The following is an 11,295-nucleotide window of genomic DNA, read 5'->3' on the forward strand; positions in this document are numbered from 1 at the left end:
CTTTGTGTCAAGTTTGTTTTCATCTGACTGGTAATCTAATTTTTGCTTTCCTTTTGTATTTTTTAACCTTTGTATTTTTTACAGTTCTCTTTCTATACATGTGGAGTAATTTTTATTTTATAATATGAAAAGAACAACAACAACAAAAACCAAGTGAAGGAAAGCAAACAAACTTAGCAGATAATAACAGTAATTATGTGGAAATGTGATAATAATATTGAAACGAATAAAATGCTTAATGTGCTAAGATTGTTATTATTTGCAGCTTCCCATGGAAACTGGAGGACATCCTTTTTGCCTTTTGCCCCTTCCTTGTCTAACTGTGTTTTTAAGTCCCCAAAACCCTGCCCCCTTACAGGATATCACTTCTACAGATGTGCAATGATGAAAAGCAGCAACAACCCCTCAACTTAGCCATCACAAGACCAGAGTTTTCAAAGTGCCCACAGCTATCTCTTTCAAAGGCTATAGACTGCCAGGGGAGTGGGCCTGACAAAGGGGGGTGGAGTTGACTTGCAAGGACATTTTTTCACTTGAACCTCAAGCCTCTGTGCTCCAGGATTCAAAAGATACATGCGTAAAAGATCACAATTGTGTCAAGATATGCAACTGATATTTAATTAGTTTGTTCTGTATTACGTGTTATTACGTAGGAATGTTGAAATGTGTCTGACAGTGTGTTATTTGTGGGGGGGCTATTTTGTGTGTAATTGTTTTTATGTTTAATGTCTTATTCCTTACACCCTAGTGGAGGATTCTCATACATTTTATGCTTTTAATAGGTCAGGCTATTATGTAGTCCAATGTTTAGAATTAGATAAATTTATAACCACATTTCGTTGTTCCACCTGGCACTCTGCCAACTTCCCTACCCATTTTAAAATGTGCTAAAACTCGCTTTACCAAAGAGAAGCTGATAAGATACATGAAGGTGCATATGCTTTGATTTAGCAGGAATGATCCCTTATAGAGTTAAATTGTCTTATTTGGACAAAGTGCCCTTTTAAGAACGGTTTTCCTTTAACAGACTGGTTTGAAAGGTTGAGAACCATGGGCACATAAATTCAAATTGGACTCAGTTTGAATTGGGCAAGTGTATCCAGGCTGCAATTAGCTTTTTGGTCCTTAAAGTGCAAGTGAGCAACTTCCCAGGACTGCAAGACCAGAGCCTGTAATAATAATAATAAGAAATCCCATGGATTTTGGCCAAGGCAAAGACACTTCTCTCAGGACGTGTCCGAAACCTGTGCCAGCTGTGGTGGGTGCCAGGCTACATGATAAATATGAAAGCCCTAAGTGGATTCACCAGGGATTGCCACTATTGCGACACCATGCCGATGTGAGACCACAGAAGAGCTACCTTGACACCTGAGAACACACAAATGGCGGGGGGGGGGGAAGCAAACTGCACTTTTCAGTCATTAGTGGACCTTCCTGCCTAAATGTAAAGCATAGATCACTATTGAGAAAATATTTCTTCCAAGGTGCTAGAATACCACAAGTAACTGAGCAACAAAATATTAATTTACGTGATATCCTATGTCTAACTATGTGCACTGTTACACCATTATATTTCTATGCAAATATCCTTAAAGTGGCATGGCTTGCAAGTCCCTTTCAGGTTTGCATAAAGCCACACATCCCATTCACCGAGATTTAGGGTGCGGAGAAAAGATTTGCAAGTTCTTACAGAACTTTAATGCAAATCTATCTCCGAATGGGGGACTGATACGGAACGGGGGGGGGCATGTCTTCTTCACTACAATATATTTGCTCAATTTCTCTAGGACTCCATCACCCCTCCCCTGTCCTCCATAATCTCTCAAGTAATCCTGTCAAAATCACTCTGCCAAACCTTTCCTCCGGGCAATGCCAGGTGACAGACTATGTGTACATGGACCATTGTCTTCTCAGGATGTGCTTATCTGCGCATATCTCCAGCTCCCTGCATATTCCCCCTCCCTCCTCCATATGTTAATCTGTGTAACTCAACCTCTTAATGTATTCATGATGTAACTGGGATGTATTTTGCACTGTATTCTGGGATATGGAGGGAAATCTCAAAAGTTCATGTCACCCCTTTCTGGCTGTTCAATCTCGCCTTGAACCTGTTGCGCAATAAACTTGGATCTTCTGCAGTTTGCTCCTGCGTCCGGCTGAGCTCATTTTCTTCCGCAGGGACCCACGGACTTAGTCCGATGAGCTGGGTGGCAGAGTAACCCCGCACCCAGATTTTTCCGTAACAGCGTGCTGAAAATCTTTCCTGCTATTTCCAGCAAAGCGGGAGAAGAGCCGCTGTGTGAGGAGGAGGGAGAGAAGCAGAACCTTCTTGCTTTAAAGGAGCCAACCAGACAGGAGCCGCTTACACTCGTGTAAGTGGCTCCTTCCCCTCTCGCTTTGCTCCTTTAAAGAAGCAGGCACTCTGTCCCTCTCTCCTCCCCATGCAGAGGAAAAAAATGCGTGTTATGGAGCGAAAACTACGGTAAACAGAGTTTGTGTGCACTGCTCTGGTTCGCCAGAAGCGGCTTAGTCATGCTGGCCGCATGACCCGGAAAAACTGCCTGCAGACAAATGTCGGCTCGCTCGGCCAGTAAAGCAAGATGGGCAGCGCAACCCCAGAGTCGTCTGCAACTGGACTTAATGCTCAGGGGTCCCTTAACTTAACCTTTACCCAATGTATAAGAATTAAGACCAATACCAAAAGGAGACTTTGGGACTAATGGACTTTTTACTATATTTCTAATTCTTTCAGTCCCCAAATGAATTTTTCTGTATCTGATGGCAGACTAAAAAACAACAACCCACTAGTGTCCTATGTGAATCTGCTTGCAAGGATGGTATCAATCTGTAATTTATGCAGGCTGCAGCATTCACCTTTCTTCTCTCCCTCTCCCTCTCTCTCTCTCTCTCTATATATATATATATATGCTGCATTTGCTTTTTACATTAGGAACAAGAGTTAGCTGTCTATCACAAGCCCCATGCAACATCTATTTCACAATGCTCTTTCCCTCATACACCCTGAAACTGAAGGAGGGCATTCAGCTAGACAGGAGCCTCCCCAATGCATTTGTCAAATAGAAAGTTGAGGTAATTTTAATCTGTTTTAGTATTTTAACTCTTGCATATCTTAAAGCACGGCTGAAATTTCCCCCCTGATTTTATTGTTTTATCTTTTTGCAAACCGTTTTGAGGTTTTATTAGAATCAAGCGGAGTATAAGCTTTCATGAAATAAACCAATTGGTTAAAATAATTTCCTTGCCACTGCCAGGATGTTTGTGTTATAATCAATGCTGCTTTCCCATGGTCAGCTTTGGGAGCTGGAGCTCTTTCCACACATACACCCCGACTCCGTCTACTGCAATCGGGCGGGCAGGCAGGTAGCAACTGCATCTGCAAAGCCAACTGAGAAGTGTCTGCAGGGGGGATTTCTTGCCCCACGCTCTGAGTGCCAGCAGAGGCTATTTTAATCTGAAATCTTTTGACACACTGTACTGCGGTAAGAGTTCAGAAACCCAGTCAGGACCCAGCCCAGTCCAAGAAAGGATTTGCAAGAAGGAGGAGGACCTACAGCAACCCCACTAACTTTCGTTTTCTCAGAAATCACCTGTTTGAGCAGAGCTGTGTGTTGGGCAGGGGAGGGGGAGGGGGAGAGGGGAACTTGTAAACAGGATCTAATTTCTGCTCCAAGATATTAAAAACCCAAAGCTACTTTCCCCTTTCAAGGTTATGCAGGGTATACAGTTGCAAATCATCACCAGCAGAGCATTTAGTTAGAAATATGTGCCTGAACCTGTTTATTAGGCTTTTGTTGGAGATAAGCTCAAAGTACCTTGGTGATTTTAAACTGCATGGGGGTTTTATGTCTCTGTTCGGGGTCTCCCTTCAGAAGTATGTACAGTGGTACCTCGGGTTAAGTACTTAATTCGTTCTGGAGGTCCGTTCTTAACCTGAAGCTGTTCTTAACCTGAAGCACCAATTAAACTAATGGGGCCTCCTGCTGCTGCCACACAATTTCTGTTCTCATCCTGAAGCAAAGTTCTTAACCTGAAGCACTATTTCTGGGTTAGCGGAGTCTGTAACCTGAAGGGTATGTAACCTGAGGTACCACTGTATGTCATTCCAAGATCAAAACCAGTGATCACTGCTGATCTTCAGTGCACAGCTACAACAAGGCACAGCCCATCTGTGAGTTTATGGACATTCTCAGTTCATGGAAATAACAGGAGAGGGTTGGAAGAAAGAACTTGATGCACTTCATATAGGAGGCAGAACCTTGTTGTCATTGCATTCTTATATTAATAAGTCTGTGCCCAGTACGCATCTGATGTACTGCAGATGCACGTCTGGTTGTGCAACCAGGGACGCCACTGCCCTGATCAGCTGAATTCTCCTCATAGCACTTGCTCTGTTCCCCCAGCTTGCCATTTACACCCCAGCCAAAGGATTTTATCCAATATACTCATGCTCAGAGCACACCAGCTGAAATAAATGGACCTGATTAATTGGAAAGTTTTTTTTTAAAAAAAGGAAATTTCTACGGTACTTTGCAAATATTCCACACAGCTGTAGTAAGAAGTGCCGACAACTCAGGTGCTGCTGAGACTGACAAAGAGGCAATAACAGCACGGGTAAAAGATTACTTCCATGGAATGCTTCCACAGGTGATCCTTTGGGACTTCCCAAAAAAGGCAGCATCCCCGCTGGCAAACGGGCTGCTTGGCCAGGAATGCGGCTTCGGCTATTTGTTGCGATCTTATTTCATCCTCGCTGGCTACCTTCGCTTTCCTTTTTGCTTTTAGTAGTGTGAGGGTCAGGAGGGAGAGAGGGTATAAAAGGGAGACAGAGAGAGAGAGCAGGACGGATAAAAGCACGAGAAACCTCGAAGCAAACCTCCGAGAAGAGGACTGAGCTTGGCTGTAAAAAATCGGTTCGGCAGCAGGTAAGGAGTTGAACTTTGCGTTTCTTTTTGAGCTTGTTTGCGTTAACGGAGACTCTAAGCTCCTTGTTTGGTGGGTGACAGATACAATTGTTGTTGTCGTCGTCTACCTTTTACCTTTTTATTGTTATTTTTTACATTTTTATTATTATATTAACCATTACATTATAGCTACTGTGTTATCATATATCATATAATATTATAAACAACAATAATATTAGTAACAATGATGTTTGAGAAGACTGCCCTTCTTCCCGCAGCAAAGGGAATAAATAACATGCCATCAACAGGGAGCAAGCAGAGCTCGTGCTACTAATCCCCTCCCCCCGACAAGTTTAATAAAAGACGTTTATTACCATTGCAATGCAGTTCACCCTACGGTCTCCAGGTGTTTTTTCCAATGAACCCAGGGACACTTGTTTTGTCTTTTTTTTTCTTTGAAGCTGAATAGAAACAGGGAGTCAGTAGTGAGGATGGTGAGGCAAAAGACCCTGGGCCCAAGCACACATGCATATTGTACTGGGAACGTCTGGCAACCCTACCCCAACCTCGTTGTCAGAACGGAGAACAGGGTGCAGAACAGAGGAATACAGCAACTTCTATTCTCCATGCCCTGAGTGCCGAAGAGGCAGAGACCATCTGCGCTGACCCTTAGTGCAGAAGCAAAGCAAAAGAGATTTAAGTAACTGCTCTGAAGCCAATGCCACCCTTTTGCATATTAATTCAATACATCCCTCTGCAGACCCCCCCCCCAGTCCCTACAAGAAAGCAGCAGGAACACGGCTGCGTCCCAGCACTTGCTGGTGTGTAAAAATGCTATCTGTGCACCACTTCTGATTAGAAAAAACTGCATGGCAAGGGTTCAAGGCAGGGCAGGGCAGAAGATGCTGGAGCTTCTCTTCCTTCTGGGTAGGTGCTGCCTAATGAGCCTGGATAGCTATGTGGGTTAGACCATGGTGCCGATAACACCAAGGCTGCAGGTCCCTGTATGGATCAGCCGCATATTCCTGCATTGCAGGGGGTTGGACTAGATGATCCTCAGGATCCCTTCCAACTCTACAGTGCTATGTTTCTACGACTTTCCCAAGTCGCCCTCTCGGGGCTTTCTGTGTCGTTCCATGACTGTGGTACCAAAGATGAAACTTCCCTTCCCCAAGCACTTTACTCCTGCTGCAAAATCGCCTCCCCATATCAATTCAAACAAACAAACAAAACCCCACTGATAACACCCCACACTTAATGTATCGTGCAGCTAAGTCCTCAGAATGTCTTTAATGCTCTTTTTTCGTTTAGCGGTATTTCATTCATATATTCATTATATTTATATGGCTTTCAGGACAAGATAATGTTGCTGATAATGGATTGTCTTCAACTAACATTTACTCAGAGTAGACCTATTAAAATTAATGGATCTTAGGCATGGTTATTAATTTCACTGAGTCATCGCTGAGTAAAGGTTAGTTGACAAGAACCCAGTGTGGATATTTTCCCCAGTACTGCACTTTAAGAATATTTCTGGGCTCTTTCTGCATCACTTATTCCTACCCATTGACTCCTTTTTTATCTCCCCCTTGGTGATATTTCTAAAAATATTCTTCATTTTATGGTCACTTTTGTGAAAGTGGCAGGACAAGGCTTGGGCAGAATATACTAGGGATATGCACAGTGCATTGGCTTTTTTTTTTATTAAGTGTTTTATCCAAAGTTTTAGCAAAAAAAAAAAAAAAAAAGAGGAATCCTTAGTTTGTGTGTAAATGCTTCCTTTAGTCAAATCTCTAGAGCAGGCATGGCCAAACTCAGCCCTCCAGCTGTTTTGGGACTACAACTCCCATCATCCCAGGCTAACAGGACTAGTGGTCATTGATGATGGGAGTTGTAGTTCCAAAACAGCTGGAGGGCCAAGTTTGGCCATGCCTGCTCTAGAGGAATGAACAATTTGAGTTCAAAAAAGATCCACATCTCACATAAACATGTTTTAAGGGTTATGTGTGAATGCATGCACATATAGATTTTTGAGAGATTGACAACAGGCGCAATTCTTCACTTTATTGAAATACTACCAACTGCTGCTCAAACAATCCAATAGTCTCAGTGACATGCCCTAAGTAAATTGATTTTCCCACATAAACCGCAGATTGTAAAGATGACCAGAAAAGTGTGTGGAAAGATATCATTTAACTATTAGAGTTTTCTTCTCCTTCTCAGATAAACTGAGCCACAAGGAATCACTGCCATGGATCTTGCCATAACAATAGAAACCTTAAAAAAAGACCTTGCTGAATTGAAGGCTGCTTTGGAGAAAAAAACATTTGAAGCTGTTTCAGCTGAAGCTCAACAGCAGTCAAATTTATTAAATAACATCACGTTGGAAATTGCCATCACAGGAAAAGCAGGTGCCGGGAAATCATCTTTTGTCAATGCCCTGCGAGGAATGAAAGATCATGGAGAGGGTGCAGCTCTGACGGGGGTGACAGAAACAACAACGGTGCCACAAGAATATACATGCCCCACATTCCCCAAAGTCAAATTTTGGGATCTACCAGGAATTGGAACAAATAATTTTAGTGCAAAGGAATACCTAAAGAAGGTCAATTTCAACAGTTATGATTTTTTCATCTTTGTCTCCTCGGGACGCTTCACTGAGGATGACACCAAATTGGCTCTTGAGATCCAGAAAAGTAAGAAGAAATTCTACTATGTGCGCAGCAAAGTGGATATCGATATAGATAATGACAGGCGGACAAAAGGCATCGATGTGGGGGACACCGATGAGATGATGCAGTCTGAGAAGGAAACTCTTGACATTATACGGAAAGATAGCTATGATAATTTGAAGGCATTAGGTGTGTCTTCTCCAAGGGTCTTTCTGATATCAAGGTGGGATTTGAGCAAGTATGATTTCCCCCTCCTTCAAGAGACCATTGAGAAGGAACAGGATGAAATCAAGAGAGTTGTTTTGATTATGTGTGTTCCGATTTTAACAAAAGATAGCATTACAAAGAAAAAGGCTGCTATGAAGAGCCTGATATGGAAAAGAGCCATTGTGAGTTGTACTGTTGGGTTGATTCCTATCCCATTCCTCTCATTTGGTTTTGACATTGGCATTGTGGTATCGACAATGAGGGATATCTGCAAAGTTTTTGGCTTGGATGACGATTCCCTCAATATACTAGCAAATCGTGTGAGGAAACCTTTTGAGGAGTTGAAATCTGTTATTGAACATACCCCAAGCACCGGTGATATCACGAAAGAATTCGCCATAGATCTCCTGGAGAGGACAGCAATGTGGAGAGAAATCACAGTGGTAGAGCTGTTTCTGGATTTTATACCTGTGTTGGGGTCTCTCTATGGTGGGGTCAATTCTTTTGCTGCCATATTCTGCTTGCTGATGAATTTCCTGGAGAATGCTGTGGAAGATGCAGAGAAAGTTCAGGCAAAGGCTGCTGAGCCTAAGAGACGCAAGTAAACAGCCAATACATCTACATGGGAAGAGACATCCAGGTACAACACGCATTATCTCATCTTTCTATTTGAAAGCTATTTAGAGCTATTTTAAAGGAAATCTACCCCAAAAAATCAACACTTCTGACTTTTCACAGACCTTTTTACCAATTTTCAAAAATTCTGCCTGGACACTACTTCCAATGGACGAATCCCAGACATAAGGCATCCCTATTGTAACAAAGCTTAATCAGTAGCCTGCCTGGACAATTTTTGTGTGGTGTAGTGGTTAAGAGCGATAGACTCATAATCTGGGGAACCAGGTTCACGTCTCTGTTCCTCCACATGCAGCTGCTGGGTGACCTTGGGCTAGTCACACTCCTTTGAAGTCTCTCAGCCCCAAACACAGAGTGTTTGTTTTGGGGGAGGAAGGGAAAGGAGAATGTTAGCCGCTTTGAGACTCCTCAAGGTAGTGATAAAACGGGATGTCAAATCCTCTTCTTCTTATATCCTACCTGTCAGTGTTAATACGACGGATGTCTCCCCCTCCAACATGCAGCAAATTTGCAGCAGCAAAACGTAAAGTATGGAGAAAAAGTATGCTGCTACGCTTAAGTAAATTGTGATGCAGAATTAATGTCTGAAGGATAATTTAGCAAAGGCGAATCTTAAAATTACAGCCCTGGATCAAAAAGTTACTGATCTTAATGAGGAGATATCAAAATCTGAAGCAGTTGAAATTAAACAAGATCTAACACAGATATCGTTTTGGGTGGGATCCTGCAAGACATGCTTATCCATGCAAAAATATACTATATAGTTTTGTAGCCTTTAGTATATTTTGTGGTTATTTTGTTATTGCTGCTTTTTAAAATGTTATAATGTATTCTCTTCCTCCTTTGATTGCTATTCTTTCCTTTTGCCTTATTGACTTAATCTCAATAAAATTATAAATATTAAAATTTTAAGAATTTTTTTTCTGAATCCTCCCTACTGCAATTATTTCCCCAACTGTTCTAATTTTAGTTGTAAAAAATCATTTAATCCAGGCATGGGAAAGCTATAGGCAACAGTCCAGATTTAGTTGTCCTAACCTGAACCACAAGCCTGTTTTCTCTCAGCCTCCTTGTTGTAATGATTACCGGTAATCTTTTCTTCACCAGCTGGGTGGGTAGGGGAAGCCTGAGCCTTTGGGGAGGGCTTTTTCTCTGGAAATAAGCATACACATGCCCACAAATTTGTATTGTATTTTAGGATGCTATGAAACACAGAAAGACTGGTTCATCTTCAACATAGTTGGAGGAGAGGGAGTTTTGGGTGTCCTCCTGCCACAAATAACTCTAGATCGGTGCTTCTTATTCTTTCTTTTTGTTTTGTTTTGTTTTGTTTTGTTTTGTTTTGTTTTTGAGGGATATGTGCTTTTTATTTTCCTTTTTTCTTTTCTTGGTTTTGAGAAAACAAAAAAACCAGAGACGACAACATCAGAACAACCAAGACTTCAAATCGGGTCTCTGTCCATATCAGAGCTTGGAACTAGTTCAAGTTCAACATGTCCATAAAAGAACTAATTCCCATTCATGTTAATCCCTTTATGAAACAAACCAGTTCTCTTTATGTTCAGTTCACTTCAAGTTCATCCAAATTACCCTTGGCAATTTTTTTTTTTAGAAATACTCTAAAGCACTTAGAAAGTGACAATGAACTTGAAGATGAGCCAGAAATCATTCTTCATTTTGCCCCAACATCAACTTAATTCATGTTCAGGTTACCCTGTATACCTGTCCAGTATACCTGAAGGAGCGTCTCCACCCCCATCAGTCTGCCCGGACGCTGAGGTCCAGCGCCGAGGGCCTTCTGGCGGTTCCCTCACTGCGAGAAGCAAAGCTACAGGGAACCAGGCAGAGGGCCTTCTCGGTAGTGGCGCCCGCCCTGTGGAACACCCTTCCAGCAGATGTCAAGGCGATAAACAACTACCTGACATTCAGGAGACATCTGAAGGCAGCCCTGTTCAGGGAAGTTTTTAACGTGTGATATTTTATTGTATTTTTGGTTTTTATGGAAGCCGCCCAGAGTGGCTGGGGAGGCCCAGCCAGATGGGCGGGGTATAAATAATAAATTATTATTATTATTATTATTATTATTATTACCCAGCAATTATGGGAACTACTTTCACATGTAGTTCAGATGTTTTTCAAACTAATTCAGTGCACATTGAACTTGTTCATTCCAATCACTAGCCAGTTGTTTTTGAGATTGTTATAGTCCATACGTGATTTTACCAGCTGCTGAGATAAAAATCCAAGTTTTTCTAGCTGTCGGAGGGGGCTACACTGACAGCTACTAGCAGCTGCACTAAGAGATGGCTATGCATTGGCTATGCATCAAGCTGGGAGTCAGCAACACCAGCTCTTATTTGTGGAATGAGTTCAGCCCTCCTCAGAATGCAACTTTTCTGTAAAGCCTTACAGCCTGAAAGCCTTGGAGGTTGAAATGTTCCCCCACTGGCTGCCAGCACAAATAAACAGACAAAGTAATATAGTTTTTATTGACAAATAGCAAAACACATTCCAACTCACTAGGTGTGACCAAGTATCTGTGCATTAATTACTCGGTACTCTCTATGCTTATATCTGTGTTTTGGGTTCCACACGACTCTAACCAAATAAAGCTCTGTGTCCCCATTCATTATAATGAGGAATCAAATAATCCCCTTTTGGCCAAAGTGGGTGAAATTTGCAGGCATAGGAGACCCTACAAATTGGATTGAGCCTACCTAAATCCAGGGGCTCTTTGTGGAGGAAGTTAAGTGGGTTTACTTTCCTGCATACTTATTTGATATTTTCATGGGTGGGAGGTTATTTCTGATCTTAAAATAATTAAGAGGTGTCTGAGTTTTGTGAATTTTTGCTTATAC

The 11,295-nt window shown here is 42.0% G+C and overlaps 2 protein-coding genes across 3 annotated transcripts in view; both read left to right on the forward strand.

The window, feature by feature from the left end:
• Positions 1 to 8,479, forward strand: part of LOC309537187 (interferon-inducible GTPase 5-like) — a 32,049-nt gene extending 23,570 nt beyond the window's left edge. The window contains exon 2 of the mRNA XM_082231825.1: positions 7,146 to 8,479. Within this exon, the coding sequence (XP_082087951.1) occupies positions 7,174 to 8,406 (1,233 nt within the window). The 5' untranslated portion in view covers positions 7,146 to 7,173 and the 3' untranslated portion in view covers positions 8,407 to 8,479. The remainder of the gene's footprint in view (positions 1 to 7,145) is intronic.
• The window catches only part of LOC309537185 (interferon-inducible GTPase 5-like), a 64,824-nt gene continuing 58,362 nt past the window's right edge, over positions 4,834 to 11,295 (forward strand). The window contains exon 1 of one of the 2 annotated variants that reach the window (XM_082231819.1): positions 4,834 to 4,943. The gene's annotated coding sequence lies outside the window, so the exon portion shown is untranslated. The remainder of the gene's footprint in view (positions 4,944 to 11,295) is intronic. The other variant, XM_082231820.1, reaches the window with a different exon arrangement.

This window comes from Podarcis vaucheri (genome assembly GCF_965113315.1).
Source record: "Podarcis vaucheri genome assembly, chromosome: 7".
Classification (NCBI taxonomy): Eukaryota; Metazoa; Chordata; class Lepidosauria; order Squamata; family Lacertidae; genus Podarcis; species Podarcis vaucheri.